The sequence below is a fragment of the Rhyacophila brunnea genome, unplaced genomic scaffold, assembly GCF_057557595.1.
Source record: "Rhyacophila brunnea isolate RB1 unplaced genomic scaffold, BYU_Rbru_1.0 scaffold_22, whole genome shotgun sequence".
Lineage (NCBI taxonomy): Eukaryota > Metazoa > Arthropoda > Insecta > Trichoptera > Rhyacophilidae > Rhyacophila > Rhyacophila brunnea.
Genome location: NW_028232882.1, coordinates 35,672,471 through 35,692,576, shown reverse-complemented (window position 1 = coordinate 35,692,576; position 20,106 = coordinate 35,672,471). Strand labels below are relative to the sequence as shown.

General features: G+C 37.4%; 1 protein-coding gene across 6 annotated transcripts in view; it reads left to right on the top strand.

The window, feature by feature from the left end:
- The window catches only part of LOC147070500 (spermatogenesis-associated protein 20), a 202,961-nt gene extending 184,336 nt beyond the window's left edge, over positions 1–18,625 (top strand). For all 6 annotated transcript variants that reach the window (XM_085949534.1, XM_085949532.1, XM_085949533.1 and 3 more), the window contains exon 6: positions 17,178–18,625. In XM_085949534.1, the coding sequence (XP_085805660.1) occupies positions 17,178–17,299 (122 nt within the window). In that variant the 3' untranslated portion in view covers positions 17,300–18,625. The remainder of the gene's footprint in view (positions 1–17,177) is intronic.
- Positions 18,626–20,106: the final 1,481 nt, after the last annotated feature.

Here is a 20,106-nt window from a genome sequence, read left to right as displayed (position 1 = left end):
TTCCTATATCATTCATCCGATTGCGATGAAACCTTCGTCAGTTGTTGTGGTAACACCCGTATGCGTTCCTATACCATTCATCCGATTGCGATGAAACTTTTGTCAGCTGTTGTGCGCACACCTGCGAAGGTTTCTAAATTAGTATTATATTATATTAAATAACACCCACGGTGGCCGCGCGGCATAAACGTTGGACTACAAAGCCGTGGGTCCCAGGTTCGAATCCTGGGTCTGGCAAGTACACATATTGTTTTTCAATTTGTGTGTGTCAGGGTATGTACCTAATAGGTTGAGCAAGTGGCTGACATCCATTTCTCGTAAAAAACAAAATCTGTCAATACAAACCTCCACTCTGTGGAGGCCCATATGATCCTATCAGGATCGGACATGGTCGAAAAAAAAAATTATATTAAATACAAGCAAACCTGCGAAGGTTTCTAAATTAGTATTATATTAAATACAAACTTTGTTGTTTGTTTGTTCCATCCAATTTTGGTTTTTTTTTTTACTGCATATTAATAACATTAATAACGTTTGCATATTTTGGATTCGATTTTAATTTGGTGTTCTTTTGTTTGACCTTTACTCCTATTAGAATTATTTTCATATTGCCATATTGTATTACACAGATATTTTAATATTAACAAATAATTACCTCTTATTATTTTTTAAATATCTAAGATAAATATAACCACGAAGCGACCCAGTGCGAAGCCGGGTACTTCAGCTAGTAAGAAAACAAAAATCAATTCAATAACCGCGTATATTGTATAATAATTATTGTTATATGAATATGCTTTATCAAATGTGTAATAAAGTAGTGCTGAAATAAATGTGTTTCTCTGAAAATAAAGTGCCAGTTGTCAATTACTTACCCCTCTATTCGAGATTGTGTCTAGTTTCTTGCCATTCCCCGCAAAGCCTTTAGCTCTAGTATCACATATAATTATAGAGTATGCAGGTGGATTAAACTAATGCACATTTTTTAAACGTCTTCGTTGAGGCTACATTCAGTTTCTTTGAATAGAATTTTTAGTTACATTGATATGTACGCAACTAAATTCTGTATTAAACGAGATGTAATTTTATAGAATACAGAGTGAGTGTACATATTAATAATATACAAGCATGCACTTGTCTCATAACGTGTCTACCTGTCTAAATCACCTGGCGCAGTAGACAAATTGCGCACATCTATAGAGCTTTGCGAGTTATATAACACCGCTTATCAGAGCTTTAGAACACTAGTTTCCAACCCATGGATTTCGCCAACTAAATATTAAACTTAAAAATTGACTGTTATTTCATATTTAAATTTATTTATTTTGGATATAATTTATGTATAGTAGGTATAGTATATACAGGGTTGGCGAACCTTTTTACGTACGCGTGCCAAAGTTTACCCAAATATAATTTTTCGACTGTCTGACGTGCCAGGTAGTTTTTCTAGGGAAAAAAAATCTATTAAAAATGATGATGCTCCAGATACCACTCACAGAACATAGTACACGTAGCTTTTTCACTTTTTTCAATTAGGCCATACATTTCGGTCCACCATTTTGAAACTGTCTGCCAGAATTACTACTACATACTAGCTCAGCCAAGTTTTTGTTTTTTTATTTGGTACAGCCAATTTTGTGGGTAGAAATAAAATTGTTTGTTACTGCATTACTTAGTTTGGTTCGTAATGCGCAAATTGGCGCCAAAATTGCTCCGATGAGGCATTCTCTCGGTACAGTGATCTCAATCACTGTAAATCGGTCAAAATCAGAGATTCTCGGCGTGACTTCCCTTACCGCCTGATGAGGTTAGCGCGATAATATTATATGTGACGCATAAAGCCTAAATATCGACCTATGCAATTATATATTTACATTAAACGTACTGTTTAAGAGTATTTCCCTGCTATTTTTTATACAATGCGATCTGTCATATATTATTATTAAGTATAGGTTTTATGTTTCTCTTCAACATAAAATATTGGCGTGCCGTACAAAATCATCTCGCGTGCCACCACTGGAATAGTGTAGATGTCTTTTTATGTGATACTTCCTCGATTGATCCTTCGACTAAAAATATCACAGAATTTGGCTGAAAGTGGGTTTCATTAAACACACGGTTTCATTTGAACAAACGGTTTCATTATACATTTTAATAAAAGAGGAACAAATTATTTATCCACAAATAAAATCAAGCTGCTGTCGGTGGAAAAGTTAAAAATAGTCTTCAAGAGACTATGAAGATGAGATTGTCTATAGTAAAAGTAGAGAATAATTACGATAAACCAAATGCAAGGTTTGTTAATTTAAAAGTACAATCAAATCTGTGTAAAAAGTATAGTGTTTGACAGTATAAAAAAGTGTGAAATATTTTTTAATTTACGTTCATTTTCATTACGTTTTTTTTCCATCATATTAAAACTGTAGGTATTTTATGTAAATAACAATGGGTGGATAGCAAGTTACTTTGCTATTATAAAAGACAGTCGCGCCTCGAAAAAGGTTAAGAATTCCTGCTTTTGAAGATGCGCTGTTGAATATACAAAGCCATCTTTATTCGAGAGTAGGCACTTACCAGTGGTGAAGAATCGTTACTGAACGATTATTTAACTTTCCCTAAAAAAATATTTCAATCACCAAAATATCCAAGTGGCACGAATATTGTACATTATAATTTTATTATCAAGTCTGTTTTAATAACACAAATATATTTTATACCGAATAAATCCCTTTTCCAGGCATGAATCCTTAACATTCCCCCTGCATATTAATTTTTGGCCTATATCCCGATATCCTTTTCCACCACCAAATTATTGACTACTTCTTTTCAAGAGATATAGATTTTGATTCAAGGTTTACTATATATAGTCAGGCCGTGACACGAAACTGTAAATTTCAATCGTAGTAGGTACTTACTAATTATTGCTCACACATTGAGTGCAATATGGTAAACTGTTTGTAGATACATAACTCACATATTCGAATTCAAAAGTATTGAACTACTCCTACTACTCCTAAGGCACACTATGAGAAACAGATCTCCCTGATTGGTTAGAAAGACTTTGATGATAGAACTTACATTATTCGTTGAAAAATGTCAACAGTCAACTTTATCAACGATTTTCACATGGTTTAAAGCAGCGGTCCCCCACCGGTTGTCCGTGGACCACCAGTGGTCCGTGAGAGAATTTTGGTGGTCCGCAGAGTTATTCAAATATACCTACTTGCAATTTTCGTATTTATTAAAAAGTCATTGGAACCAAGACTCCAACAGCCTGTTTCAGACAAGCAGCAACAAAGGTCACACTGATTATCTTTCTGTTACCTGTAGTTAATCTTTTATGCACCTCTATGTCGACGTAGAAGTCATATTAATTTAATAATTGTATCGATTCTTTTTTAATAAAATGAAATTTAAAATGTTTTTTTTTTGCATTTTTCGTAATGAATCAGTGTTAATAATATTTATTAGAATTATTTTATCATTATATTGATATCGAATTTTTAACAAGTGTGGAAAAAATACGTGGTAGTGGTCCGCGGGATTCAAGATTTTGAGATTAGTGGTCCGCGAGGTCCAAAAGGTTGGAGACCGCTGGTTTAAAGTGACGTTTTAAGCCAACTGTTTTTCGTTATACATACAGGTTAATGTTTTTAGAATCACTTGGTCTATTATTGTAACACTGACAATGACAAACAATGACAAAATTGCAATATGTGAGTTATGACTGAGAGCGGCTACTCAATTGATTTGAAATTTGAACGAAATATGAAATCGAAACAATGAAGAACTAGCATTAACTAGTAACTTGTAACTCGCAATTTAGTGCCCCGGCCTGTCTATAGTCGGCGTCTGTTTGCTTGGTGGTAATTAATGATAATTTGTAGTATAGGTTTATCAGAAAATCGTTTGTGGCTGTTTTATCATATTTTAAATTTCAATTGAGTTACAGAGAGTGAAGTTTGAGAACCGTTCCCACAGGTTCAACCTTATTAACCTTGCATCAAAAGGTTATTCACGTTGGGTTTACTTTAACGTGCGCTGTAGGAGAAATTTGCATTTAATTGTCAATTCTGGTTTGGAGACAAGATTGCACTCTAAGTAACATGCACATTTCATATTTCGTATGTAAATTAATTCCATTACGATATAATTAGGTACATCATTTCATACAAAGTTTCTATGTAGGATTTTTTTAATTAATGCATTTACTGTGAGTATCGTCAACAAGTTAAGGGCCCGAGATAAAAGTCGAACTCGGTTATTACGATCACGGATATAGCGAGAAACATTCGTTGACATTTTAGTTTATGATTTTCTCCATATCATCATAATAAAAATCATCAAAAAGCTCAGTGTCTGGCATTCAGTTAAATGGCCCCTCCCCTAGATCCGGACTCCTCATCATCCTTCAAATTATACAGTCCACTGCGAAAAGCGCCACCATAATATGATATTTAGTTTACGTTTCACATTTTTTTTTGAGCTGATTTCGCGTTAACACAACGTGATATTTTAGTAATTAATTTATCATTCTTTTAGGTAATCAATATCTATTTTATGATTTGCGGAGCATGCTAGCAGATTTACCATAGCTCGTTATTTTAAAATATTAAAAAAACGTTTTGAATTTAAAATATCTACCTTATATTATATTTGACATTACTGTGGCATACAATTTTACTAGAAACATAAAGTTAATAGTGGAAAAAATATATTTTATGGCTGAGTATTACTGAAATATTAAAATAATGGCGAATTTTAATCTCCCCTTTCATCACACCGCAGACCAGGGAAATGGGAAATGAGGAAAATGCGTCATAATTATCCCTTTTATGTCTCTGATTAATTGGCATACTTATGAAGACGCCGCGAAACGTTGCAGACTCTACTTTGAAATGTAGCTATTTATTTTGTGGAATAAATAATTATTATGGACGCATGCAAATACTTAGGCCCAGATGCAAAGAATGTTGACGTTACGTTAAATCAAAATAACGACATATATTAATTGTCGCACTTGTAAAGAAAACAATTGAATTTTTTGAGAAAAGCACCAAACTTGGCCAATAGGTACTAATACATTTTTGAACTCAGGTGTGTGTGTGGGGGAGTCCTTCATTCGGGTAGGTATTTTGATGAATTGGTGAGTGAGAGACAATATTATAACGGGCACAACTATACAAATGGATAACACTGATGTTTATTTTATAATTCCGCGCAGAATTATGTTTTATTACACTAAAGCATGGACAAGCATTGGTCTTATTACAATTACATTTAAAGAGGTCTTAAATTAGGCACCGCACTATTGTTATTTTTGGGGTCGATTCGTTATTGTTATCCCACGCGCTTAACACTGGTTCACTTTTTATTTATTTCACTCTTGCGTGGTAGGGGTTATACGATTATTTATTAACACGGGAACACTACAAGGGATATACTGATTTGTAAAATCGAGACGGATGGAGTTTACTTTTTTCTAGGCGGCCCCCTCCGCAAAGACAAAGGGGACGCCGGAGACGTGTCTCCTGGCTTCGCGGGCGAAATCGTACTAAAAAGTTATTTTCGTCTACCAACTTTTTGGAAATCTAACGGTAGATTTTGGCTTGGTCTGTCAAGGTCGGATGTATCTTACAAAGGGTACTCAGGTAGGCTCTCTGTTTGAAAGCACGCAGGAATGCGCGTTTTGTTTTTGGCAGATATCGTTTTCGAAATATTGTTTTAGTGATATCTCTCAGGGGTTGCAAACTTGCGGGGCATATAGTGATTTTACGGGACGGTAGTCGTTCTTTTATCTAAGGTTTCTGATATGGGATTGGCGACGTCTCTTCGCGAGAAGTTGTATTTGGTATCAATACCTACATCATGTCCATACCTGTTGTCGACGCTTAAGAAGGGAAACCACCTGAAATTTTTACCCCTAAAAAAAGGCGGGCATGTTTTCCAAATTGCCCCTCATAGAATTTAAAATACTTGGAAGTAAGGTGTCAAATTAGATGTTGAATTAAAAAAAAATGTTCATATATTGTTTGTAGTCCATAAGACGAGATATCCAAAATGGCCAACGTGTAAAATTATGAGATTTGTGCTTATGACAATCATTGCGTTCTTTGTTATTTAAAAAAATAATTCAGATGTGTCTCACAATGACGTTGTTTGCACGAGAGACTATGATATAACTACGAAACTTTTAAAAGATTAAAATAAATTAAAAAGGTTACGTTGCTTTCGCATTCAAAATTTTATTATTGTCATGTTGAACACATGAGAAACCAATGGATTAGGAGAATATTAAAGCCTAAATAATTAAAGATCCCATCGTCCAAAGTATTTTGATATATAACTGCATCTTTGTATTTGGCGAGGTAGGTCGCCAACTCCTCGGTAATGATGTCCAAGAATCACTTACAACTTTTAAGAAATAAACACAGTGCAACAAAAATTAAACGACTATAAATAAATATTGGGATTAAACCGATCAAATCTCGAAGATCGGTGAGGCGAGTGGGGGCAAACAGGACTCGATTACTGCGTTCGGGTGGCCATTTTATTTGCATAACTCTATTTATGCGAACTCAAATAATCCAGATGTTTATGTTGTACTTTTAAAACCCTCAATTTGTTCAATAAACAAAAGAAATTCGAAACACCAAAGAAATAAATGGAGGAACATAACTCACTTCAGATTTCATCTAGACTTGACCTTTAATCGAGCATTAAAAAAAATATATTAGCCACAAATGCGAATATGTAAATAATTTTATGTAATTATCTCTTTAAACCACCTTGTACGAAAAAGCAAGGGAATAGTTCAGAATAAATAAATATTAAAAAATCTCTGGGATACCTGTGCTCCGATACCAGCTGAGATTTTCAACCTACTCGAGACCAAGATACGCCGTAGAACCAGCCGACCGATCTACATACCTACAAGACACCCGCATAATCTACTAGAAGATTATCGAAGAACCGGCCGACCAAGCAAATTACCTACTTGTTACATCCCGCCGACCAAGCAAAATACATACTTGCTATAACCTGCCGACCAAGCATATTACCTATTTGCCATACCGCCGCAAGTGACCAGACGATCAACCTACCTACTTCACAATGGAGCAGATCACCATAGAGATCACCAGACTCGCCGCATTCAGACCAACCAAACTACGGGACCTCATGACGCTGCACTTACTGCTCCTGACGGCATATCAGGAGCAGGCCGAGTCAGCTTTTCCCGCCGACCCTCCCGCCCGCCCTCATACACGGAGGACGAACAACGCTAGACCAAACACGCCAAGACGTATGACATCACAAACATGGACCAACAGGAACACCAAACACCACTACAGACCATCATCTCACTACAATAGATCACCATCTCGCACACCGATCAAGGATGCAGACCCCGTCACACACACTCAGGACGCAATAACGATCAACTATCCGTCGTTATCAGGGGCTTACCGATCGGCGTTCACACCGAGGACATCACCAACGATCTCCTTCGCAGTGGCTTTCCGATCATCAATGTCATGAGGATGACCCGGGGCAGGAGTCAGCATCCGATGCCTCTTGTCCTGGTCAGCCTCCTAGACAATGACAGAGGGAGGCAAATTCACACGCTACAGCACTCACTACACCGCAGAATCGAGATAGAATCGCCGAGGGGGTGCAATAACACACTGACCCAGCGCCCGGAGAGAAACCTCAGACAAGACCACATACGGAGCTCTCCTGTCATCTCAGATACTCACTCACCGACCAGACCACACAAAGACTGCGAACCGAATGAAGTAGAAGCACAGAGCGCCATCGTCCCGGCGCTACCCGCAACCCGACAGACCGCCAACATTGAAGTTAAAGTCCCTCCACCAAACCCGCCCAAACAGACAGACAGACCGCTAACAATGAAACACAGACGGACATGCTTCCGTCAGACAGCCCCATAACCACACTACTTCAGCTGCCAACCCCAGCAGACTCAAACCACAAGCCCAACACAGATGAACCCACCGCTGTGCCACCCTCGCCCACTCAACAACATGATGCCGACCTCAGCAGCGACGATGGGGAGATCTTGTTCACTCCAACGGGGTCTCCTTTCTTGTCACCGACCGGAAACCCCCAAACATCCCCGGAAACAGATGACAGTCTTGAAGCTGACATGAGATGCGCTGAAGGCACGGAAAAGCTGATGACACGACTCAACATCTCAAAAACCGACACCATCGCCAAAAAAGTCCTAGATGACGTCCGCAAAGCAGTGATCAAACTCGACGAGCTCGATGAGAACTTCACGCCACCAAAAACGGCAGCAGATCTTTTCGATCTGTTGGGTCTCGATGAGAGTTTTCTCTCGACACCACAAGCACAACAAAGCCTAAAACACGTCCAAAGAAAAACGAGAAAAACGATCAAATTTCAAACCGAACACGGCAACCAAACCATCAGGACAAACACAGAACACGACAACCCTTCAGAACCAGAACCCGAACAAGATAACACCCCTCAACAGGGGTGGAAAAGAAAGCCAAGAAAGAGAAATCACCATCGCCGACGATAAGAAAATCCTACGCAACAACGAAGCTCATGATCACCGCTCGAACAAGACCTAACTGGAAATAGACGACAAATCAACCAAACCAGATTCGGATCCAGAAACAGACGCTGATCCGGAACTGTACCCCGCAACTGGGGAAAAAAAGAAAAGGAAGAAGAAGAGCGAAGAGAAGATAGAAGACCGATGTAGCCGACAGAAGAGGTCGCGAAGCAAAAGAAGAAAGAAGCGAACGCGGTGGCCGAATGGATTGCCGAGATCGCAAGAATTAAATTAAACTCAATTGAATCAACAACACTTGACCTTGGAGGCATACAGCCTCTCCTGGTCCTCATCAAGAACCGGGAACAAATAACATCACCGCGTAAAAGCAGCCAAAACCAGCCTTCCAGATATAAATTACAAGATGAAGGGGATGTGGGACTATCCCGGGTGCCCCGAATCCATGGAATATCAAAAGCAAAAAGGATTTAATGAATCGGAGCTGTGCTCTGGTTCGCTCCGGTCCATTTCGAACCATATGTATATAGGTTATATGTAAATTGTACGTAAAACATTTCGAGAGCTTTTTTATCGGAAAGAGATGACCGTATACTATACGGTCTATAATTTTATTAGATTCTATAATCTATATGAACATTAATTCAATTTTCATAGCTGATTTTGGCAAAATTCATGAATTCAAGAATGAAAATCTAACCTGACAATAATAATCCAGTATGTCGGCTATTTTTAAAATTTATTTACTGCTGGCTTCCTGTAAAATGTAAAAGTAAACCGGCAAGAACCGTGTTTTATTTAGACATGAATTTTATGTCAGTTCTATACGACCTAAATATGTTGGATGGTCTTTAATATACGGCCATATATTTCCGATACAACATTTCACGGTGAAGTGTGATACCGTACGTACGTACCATACGTACAAGTTTCCGGGACACGATGTTTATAGCATACAATACTCGATTACTTAGGAGAAACCATGATTGAAACGCAAAAAATTGCATATTTACCAGATACTGTGAAAGAAAAGTGTATTCGGTGATGTCTGATGCCGTACTCGTGTGAAATACTACTTTGCCTTTTTTTATATGCTGTGATTTATATCTGGAATTGAACCAGTAAAATGATACTAATAACATTACAATCCGCAGGGAATCTGGCCGCCACTAATTGTGCCGTCTCCAATCAAACTTCTTCTGTTTCGTTCTTTTATTCTTCTTCTTCCGCTCTCCTCTTTTGTGTCCCCCAACATCCATCATCCTAATTCACGCCCACTTTTAGGCATCGACCTTCTGAAGACCATTAGGATGTCTTGTAAATGTCGCAAAAAATAATTACTTAACGAATGATTTCGTTTATTTTTTGTACGATTCGTTTGTTAGGACACAATATGTGTATTTAGATGAAAACGAATATAGATAACATTAATAATATCTCATAGTTTTAGAAATATATTATTAATAAGTGCCCGCGGTGGAGTAGTAGCAAAAAATGAGCCGTATTTTCTATGCTGTCTTGTTTGGATCTAGTTGGTCTATTGTATACTTATCGACCGCTAAAGTGATAAAGTTAACATTATCAAACTTAGGGTAGGTTCCTGTCAAAGTATTCGCACGTATTGTAACAATTACAATAAGTCAGTTGTAATTGTTGCAATGAGTGCTATATTTTCACTGCACCTTGGCTGTGATAAAATTTAGAGCGAGATATACAGTTTTTACTGTTTAGACGGCTAACTTATTGTAACAATTATTATAATAACTCAATACAAATATGTAATAAATACTATCATTTTATCACTTTAGCGGTCGATAGTGACCTTGTGTATAGAATAGACCTGCAGATGTAGTATTTTGTATATTTAGCAGCTACCTGAAAAATATGTAGACTTTATTGAAAATAATATGTACCTATATGTCATTATGATGCACTGTTTTTCTCATTCTAGACATGTCATTTCATTATCACAGAAAATAATTAAACCATAACATAGTAGGTAGGTATTATTTTAAACGCCAAAATTCTGGAGTCATTAAGACAGGGTATTACAATGACATACATATACATTTTTCTACAAAGTCTGCGGATTGTTCATGCTTAGCTGCCAAGATACAGTAAATTCTTTATTGTTTACCTACAACCGGTACTAGTTATCGTGTAGTATAGTGTAGGTCAGTATCAAAGACTGGCTGTTTGAGGGAGGTAAAAGAATTGAACCAAGAACGTCAGTAGAAACACTCAGGCAGAACGTCATTTAAGTACTTTTAAAACAATAATATTACGATGTTGCTACTGATGAAAATACTTAAACTATATAAATACGAAGTTTATGAAATAAACAAGGTGACATGACTTCGAAATCAAGTCGTCGGTCGTCATAAAAACAACAAGTACGCCTGCATGTCTGCTGCATGAATTCGGCACGCTTTATAATGTTATGTCTCTCTATCGATATTTTTAAAAAAATCACCACCAAACGTCGCCACCGATTTTCATATATATTATTGTTTTTACATTTTTTTTATATATTTACAGAACGTAGGTATGTACTTACCTATGTAAATATACATTTATCCAATAAGTAGGTATATCTGCGCATCTATTCTATACACAAGACTGCTATCGGCCGCTGTCGGCGGATATCGGCGGCTATCGAGGGTAGTTTTTCATATTTTTGTATTGAAGTATTATAATTGTTACAATACGTTAGTTGTAATTGTTACATTTAGTCCTATGTTTTAACAGCAACTCTCTTGGCTGTGCTAACTTTTAGAGCGAGATATACAGTTTTGATTGTTAGTTTAGGTGGCTAACTTAGATAGAAGTCTTATCTATAGAATAAATTCGATCGTAATGTTTATAGTACCTAAGTATAACTATGTAGATTTTTTAGAATTTCACGCTAGTATCACAAAGTGAACGAAAACATTGGCGAAGTGGCCAACGTATCAATTTAAACCAACACAGCACCGCATTACATTGGTGAATGTGAGTTGTATTCTTTTTACGAGAAAAACAAACCTGCGAACAAAAGATATCTGAAAGACATCAGTATAAAATGCGAGTTTTCTTGTTGTTTATGAGAGAATAAGGCGTTGATGGGGTGGGAGGGAAGGCGGGTTAAATGGTGGGGATGGATTATATTTGATTCGGCCAATGACCGCTAATCTCTGCTCAAATAAAGATTAATGGACCGATCTGTGGTGATCTCTTACTTCACATCTGAGACAGTCATGGCACACTATTGTTTTTTTGTTCTGTATATTTTACTTGGACCATAAGAGAAAAATATGTTCGAGAGATTGATGGTTTTTTAAGTTTGAAGTACGCATTCTGTGTTCGTTTATTTTTGAATTTAGAATTTTTTATTTACACCGTTTTTTTTTTACTAAATGTTAAACTCCGGCGGCATAGCTCGGAAAATTCACCCTATTGTGCACTATTGGATAACAGCATACACAAATTACCATTAGTCATTCGTAATATTTTTTTTTTGTAAAACCTTTTTACACAGATGGTAATTATATAAAATGAAAATTTTGGCCACCGTTTTGGCATTTTATGGGATTCCAATTGAAAAATATAAATTTTCACATATATATTAAGAGCGTACTTCAGTAAAACGGCAAATGATTTTCAACAGTAGGTGCGACGAAATTTCTCAGTAGTCGCCAATCGGAGACTGATAGTCGAGGTGTCTGCATGTCGATTTGTTTTATCATGGCATCGGATGAAAATATTCTTAAATCGTGTAAAGATGACTAAAAAACTTTACGTATGTACTTAAAAAAGAAAACATGCCAATGAATATACTATTATTATTCGTAATATAGCAATAAACATAACATTAAATGGACGCATGTTGGATTTTTATGACAAATTATATTTCGCTCGGCACGCGTCATTTGCACAATCCGCGCATCACCTAGCCACGATCTTTTTAGACCATGCCTCAGCTGAAGTATAGCCTTAAGAATACTTCTACGATTATATATAGGTTGAATATCAATGACTTTTTTCTTAAATGTTTGTTTCAAACTATATGACACCATGTTAGCTGATCAGATGATTTTACAGTCACTGTTATAGAAGTAAAAACAATCTTCAAGCAAACCATATAACCAAAAATGTTTCGATAAATCAATTGAAATTTTCTGGCAAATTATTTCGTATCGAATCACTACTACATCTGTTTATTTAACTTAGTTATTTTTTGTTATGTTATTTTCTGTAAAATGTAAGCTTTCTTTTTAAAAATATATTAAATATATAAAAAAAATGATAGTTTAAAGTGCCATAGCCTCCATTTATTATTATGGTTTGTTTTAGGTAGAATTTAATTGATTTTTTAAAACTTACCAATACCATCTGCAATATTTTTTTTATTCTTAATTCGATGAAAGCAAATAAAAGATGAATGACAAAGTTTAGTGTACATTATTTATGTCGGACCTCTACAGGCTACCTCTACCCATTCGTTACTGTTTAATAGTATTGATGATTATAGTCAGAAATGGTTGGGAAGCGATGTCCCCTGCCCCTGCGAACTTTACGTTCAAACTGAAGATTGTCCTTTTTACTGGTCCCATGAGTGCTTCTGCGATCCCCCAAAACCGTTTCTGCCCAATGAAGGGGCAATAAGGCGAGACGTTACCGAGTTGCTTTAAATCCATCTACATCACAAAGCCCTTTTCATGTTTGCCTGCTTATTCGTTTGATTTATTAACGCACAAGATATAAAGAATGAGTTTATTTTTAAATCTATCTTTTGGCTTGTAATGGAAGGGACTTATGGCTCGTAAACAAAGTAGAAAGCTGAAATTCGACACATTCGTAGATAAGCACTTATTGCAGTTCAAGCATATTATTTAGTATTGCACAGTTTTTGGAGTGGGCAGACTATGCAAAAGCTTTTCATAACTGTTGATTTTTATCTAAAAAAAATACTCGAAAATTCTACAAGTTGTTGGTCATTACTTGCCTTGTGAGACTTACAAGTTACTAGAATGATGTTGCCAATGTTGTGCTGTTGATGTCCATGTTGAAAAAATTTAACGCTTCACCTATATGATTTTTGAAATAGGTTTAATTTTTTATAGGAGTTTCTTCTTCTTCTTCTTTCACCCTGTCACGTCCCAACATTGGGGCATAGGGCAAGCACAAGTTGGCGCCACTTCCCTCGGTCCATCGCTAACTCCTGTGCCTCCCGCCATGTCAGACCTGCAGCACGTAGGTCGCTTTTGTAGCATCGCTGCAGGGTGAGGGAGGGCCGGCCACGGCGACGGAACCCTTGAGGCTGTGCCACAAGGGTACGAAGTGCTGCACTTTTTGGCGGCATCCGGAATACATGTCCCAGCCACGTGAATCGTCTCTTCGTGATAACTTCAATCACCGAAGGCTGTTGTGTCTGCTCACGAACTCGGATATTTGTAACGCGGTCGTACCAATGTACCCCTAAGATTCTGCGGAGACATCGATTCTCAAAGCTCAAAAGCCGAGACTCTTGAAGCTTAGTAAGATGCCATGTCTCACAGCCATACAGGAGCACAGGTAGCACGCACGCGTTAAACAAACGACATTTGGTCCTCACAGAATACAGCCTTGACCTCCATGCGACTCCAAGTTGGTTGAACGCAGAGCCCGCCACACCCATGCGGATTCCAAGCTCACTAGAAATACCACCATCATCGGCAACCGTGGCACCCAAGTACTTGAATCTGGACACCAGCTCGACGGGCAGACCAGAAACCCGCAGAGGAGTGTCGGCGTCGATGCAAGCAGCACTGCACATGGATTTGGTCTTAGCGGCATTCAGATGAAGACCCACACGCATCGAGTTCGCGGCTAGCCTGTTCACGGTCACCTCCAACCTCTCGATCGTCGAGTCAAACACGACTGCGTCGTCTGCATACTCCAAGTCGCACAGTCTTTCTTCGCATAGATCGCTTGTGTCATCATGATGTAGGCGTATCCCACTGTCGGGGCAAACCGTCTTACGCATTATGAAATCCATCATGATGATAAAAAGAAAGGGCGCAAGTACACATCCTTGCTTGACTCCTGACGTGATTTCAAAGAGGTCAGAGGATGTTCCGGCTGCTCTCACGCGACACTCTGTATTGGTGTAGAGAGCACTTATCACGGCGACCAGTATCCGTGGGACACCATATCCTAGCAGAATTTGCCACAGAGATTCACGATGAGGACTGTCAAATGCCTTTTCATAGTCCACGAAGCAGCAGGCGACAGGTATATTCATCTCTTGGTACTGTTGCAGAAGGCTTCGGAGAGTTGAAATATGCTCTGAGCAGGACTTCCCCGGGACAAATCCACTCTGCTGCGCACGCAAAACGTCCAGCATGGGACTTCTAATCCTGTACAGGAGAATCTGCGCCAACACCTTCCCGGGAACGCTGAGGAGAGTGATTCCTCTGTAATTATTACAGTCTTGTGGGTTACCCTTTTTGTGCAGAGTAACAACGGTACCATCCCTCCAGGCTTTAGGGCACTGCTCCCTTTCCCACACCTCGTGCAGAAGGTCACACAAGGACGGCAATACAGCGCTCAGTCCGCAGAGCAGAAATTCTGCATGGATGCCATCATCTCCAGGAGCTTTCCTGCGCTTCAATCTTTTGACAGCCTCTTTAGCAATTACATTTAAATATTCGCTCACGTCGAGGTCAACATTGTAGGATTGTTTTGGTAGGTCGCCAAAGACACACGTGTCGATACTTTTGGTTGATTATATATAAGACAATTTTGTATGACTGGTAAGTGTGCGTGTTGACAGTGCTGAGGTCCGCCATCGACTAGCTGGTAACGCCACAGTTTTTTTTCACGACCCAACATTGGGGCATAGGACAAACACAAGTTCACGCCACTTCCCTCGGTCCATCGCCAACTCTTGCGCCCCTCGCCATGTCAGACCTGCAGCACGTATGTTGCTTTTGTAGCACCGCTGCAGGGTGAGGGAGGGCCGGCCACGGCGACGGAGTCCTTGAGGCTGCGCCACAAGGGTACGAAGTGTCGCAATCTTTGGCGGCACCCGGAACACGTGTCTCAGCCACGTAAAGCTTATTCTCTCTCTCTCAAGCTCTCTTCATGATAATCTCAATCACCGAAGGCTGCTGTGTCTGCTCACGAACTCGGGTGTTTTTGTAACGCGGTCGTACCAATGTACCTCTAAGATTCGGCGGAGACATCGATTATCAAAGCTCAAAAGCCGAGACTCTTGAAGGTTAGTAAGATGCCATGTCTCACAGCCATACAGGAGCACAGGTAGCATGCATGCGTTAGACAAACGAGATTTGAACCTATTTGTGTACCTATCTAAAATATAATATTATGTAAAAATTAAAATTTTCGTTTTTCTAAATTGTTATGGCGGTAATGTCCGGGTTGATTTGTCGGGACCCCATTTGGCTGATTACATTACACGCAACGTTCCCTCTAATTTTTCTACCGTGTGTGCGCATCATCAACGCATCTGAGCAGTAGCGTAACTAGGGTTTGTGTCACCCGTCACCCGGTGTGTTAAATTTACACCCTCCCACAAATATACACATACAATTTTTCATGAAAACATATATTTTGAATGTATTTATTTCTGGCACGAACACATTTACCGTTTAAAAAATATTGTAAGAACTGTGATGTCTTCACAATAAGGACTACTATGAGACTATACTGACAATGTTTCTTGCAAGTTGAAACATGTCAAAGACTAAGAAATGTAGAGGACCCGGCACATAGGTGGTCACTGATAAACACTAAAATACGTATCTTCTTTTCGTATACTTTGGCACGCGATAGAACGGGCCGGATATAGTGATCCCGCTCGACGTAAAATTTCACTTGCGTGCTCGCGTCAGTCGCACTTGACCTTCGCCTTCCGAAAAATGAGTCGAAGAATTGTGCATGTGATGGTTTTGTGCATTCGAGCATATCTAAAATCTGGTAAAGGAAACTTTCTTTTACAACATTTTTGTGTGAGGACTGTGCGGGATATGAAAACATGTGTGCGGACACATCTTGGTAGTTGTGCGCGCGCGCGCACACGCGCACACCTTCCAGGGAACATTGATTACAAGATGAGCCAATTAGCCAATATAATTTATTGCTACTATCTATCTATTTTTCCGCAATGTATGATGTAATCTAAGTTAGTCATAATGCAGGCAAAGGTCGACGGTAGTAGAAGATTCTTGTGACTACGACATCTTTAATTAGTGACTCAATTTCCAAGGCGTTGGTGATCTGATACGACTATCCGGTACAGGGTGGTACTGTAATTTGGTCGCCAACCTTCGATAAGCGATACGACAGTGGCATCCTTGTTGACGTAATATTTTAAGTATGTAATTCTAACCGCTGCAAAGGGCGAATATTCTATTAGCTTAGGAACTTTATTATTTTATTATATTAATACTATTTTTTAGTCTCCATATAAAGTTAGTGTTTTGAAAACTTGTTTGATTTTGTTTTGTTAATCAATCTAGACGTGTTTTATTTTATGCCCCTCTCTTCTCATAATCGATTTTGTAAATTGTGTTTACCAGTCTGTTGAAGCACTTAGCATAATATTGTTTTCATTTTGTTTTCATTTTGTTTTCAGTTCTCTCCAGGATCAGACCCCTCGGCGGGGCTCCCGCAGCCTACGTTTGCCGCCATTACACCTGCTCTCTCCCAGTGACAGAAGCCTCAAAGCTCGAGGAACTTCTGGATGAGAAGCCTTGAGGACGTCGTCTCCGTAGTCCATCATCACAGAGTGGCTTACGTTGTAGTTTTTTGTAATACAATACAATTTGGAAATTGCTTAGGAATAGAGATGTTTAATTATCAAACAAATATTGTATTTTTATTGTTGATTCTGCATTTCCAGCTATGTGCGTGTTTCGACAGTTGAGAATTACAAACTTACATGGTTGGTTTGGTTATTTTTTACTAACTTAGATAAATATGATTCTGATTAGCATCACACTCCAATCATATTTTGTCAAAATAGCTCCTTCTCTAGAAATAAATCACTTAAAGGGGGGACTTTGAATATGCACCTATGATAGTGCCAGTGTCAAGTAACAACATACCAAAAATCAACACTCGTACATGCCGTGCTACGGCTGCCATATTGGAAAATGGCCGATGATTTTAATAAAAATAAAAAATACGTATCTTAACTATAACTAATTTGTATCGTATTTGCAGCGGTTATGTGACTGTAGAGTATGAATAATAATGTAAAAAAACAAATTTTGAATTTCGAATGTGACACTTTTTTAAATATACTGTGCACTACTGTCTCGTGAACTAAAATGGCTGAACATTTAAAATCAGCCGCAGTTTTCCAAGATGGCGGCATTACCACTTACTGGAAACCATGGTTACGCAAAAACAACTCTCTTCTTGAAGGGGATTACTTACGGATAAAACATTTATTGTAAAAACCAACATTTTACGAAACATTAATAAAAATCAAAGAATACCAAGAAATACAGCCAAAAATACATTTAAAAAATTACATTAAAGCCCTAGTAGGTTTTTACTTGGTAGGTACTGATTTCCTCAAAAGGGATTATATGCATATTATATAAATAGGATGCGATTTATTATTATTGAGTTAATCTGAATTATAGATTGATTTTAAATATAATATAAAGCAATATTGGTGTATAGGTGAAAATATAGAAATATCTACCAAGAAAAGATCAAAACTATACATACAACTTATTTGTGAAGTAATGAAGTATTTTTTCCCTTAATTATTAAGTTACTTAGTAATTTACCTTTTGTGTTACATGGCAATTTTAATACATTAGGAATACGGATGTATGCTCATGGCGGGTATTGTAGAATCAATAATGATATTTGTATTCAATATAAATTCATGGATGCCATTTATTCAATAATTTTATTTATTAACAAAATGCATAATAAATATCTGCAATTTTTAGCATTCTAAACAATTAATTCTAGTTGTTTTTGACAATATTTTGTAGTTACAATAAATTATTTATTTTTACATAAATAACAATTAAATAATGAATCACTTTGAATTCATTTCTTAAAAAAAAGAATACCAGTTATCATTTTTTGGTTACAATATGAGAAATTTAATAATACAGGCAATATTTGTATATAAGGCCTTATAATTGTTTACATTTTTATATATAGATAATATTATATACAGCCAACAATGCTATTTATGTGCTTTTTTGTAATAATTACTAGTCTTAAGTCACCTGTGTATAACATTACCACTGTTAGATCAACAGTGAAACACCGCTAAAATATATTGAAATTATGTATCAAACATAACGAAATTTATTGAATCGTTCTTAGTTTTTGTTCTTAGCTTTGTATCGGAATTTTTAATTTTTTTAAAGCATTTTAATTTCCCAATACTTATTCTATGAAATGTGTAACGGTTTCTATTTAAATTTCTATCTTACTCATTGCACTAGTCAGCAGGGGTCGGCAAACTCTTGGACCAAAAGAACCAAATATGAGTATCACAACGGTTAAAAAAAATCGAGAGTCATACATTATTTTTATAAATATGATTTATTTCAGTGAATAAGGAAGAAGTTTTGCAAATAAAACTAACGCAAATATAAGTTTTTTTATTGTTGACATTATAAATATATTTTTTACAGAAAATGAGTTACATACAATTTTCACGCATTCCTTAAAACTAAAGTAAACAATGACCTTCCTTGCATTTCTTTGGAGAATGTCTGTATGTTTGGTATGTAACTTGTAGTTTTCAATTTTAGGCGGGACTCCAAATTCTCATCGGTTATTTGGCATCTCTGAATGCTATTTATATTGTTCATCGTAGTATCTACCTTATTATGTAGATCTTTTAGAGCGCTCCGCCGTGTTGTGAAATTAAATTGTATTTTTCTCTCTCCAAATCCTCAATTTTGGTGGCAAGACCTATAAATTTGGAGCTACATAACTCTTTGCTTGTTAAATCCACCAAAAAAAATCTATTTCAAAAGTGTTCGTGTCAATATGAAATGGAGAAAAATTTAATTTGTCGACTTTTGCAATGGGCGGATTTAAAACGACAAGAATCATACCTTTTTTGTAAAAAATGTGAATTGGGAATATGGCAAAGAGCCGCACGCTAATACCCAAAGAGCCGCATGTGGCTCGCGAGCCGCGGTTTGCCGACCCCTGCACTAGTGCACTGTAAAACCTTTTCTTTCAATTATTATTTTCCCATAAGACCACCCGACCAATCACCATGAGCTTTTTGTTATTGGCGAGTTGTAGATGGCAAGAAAAACATCAAAAAAGCTTTTTCGGTTGTAGTACCTTAAAATATAGCTAAATATAACCGTCTCATAAAAATGAGATGTCATTCGCTGGCAAGCCAATTATTATTGAAAAATTGTTTAATACTCGTAGTATGTTGTAGGCATTGGGAAAGTATTGGAATTTATTATGAAAGAGTATTTTATTTATTATATTTTATTCGTGATTCGTATATAATACGTGGTAATGTTATTAATATAAATATATAATAATTAATTGTATTT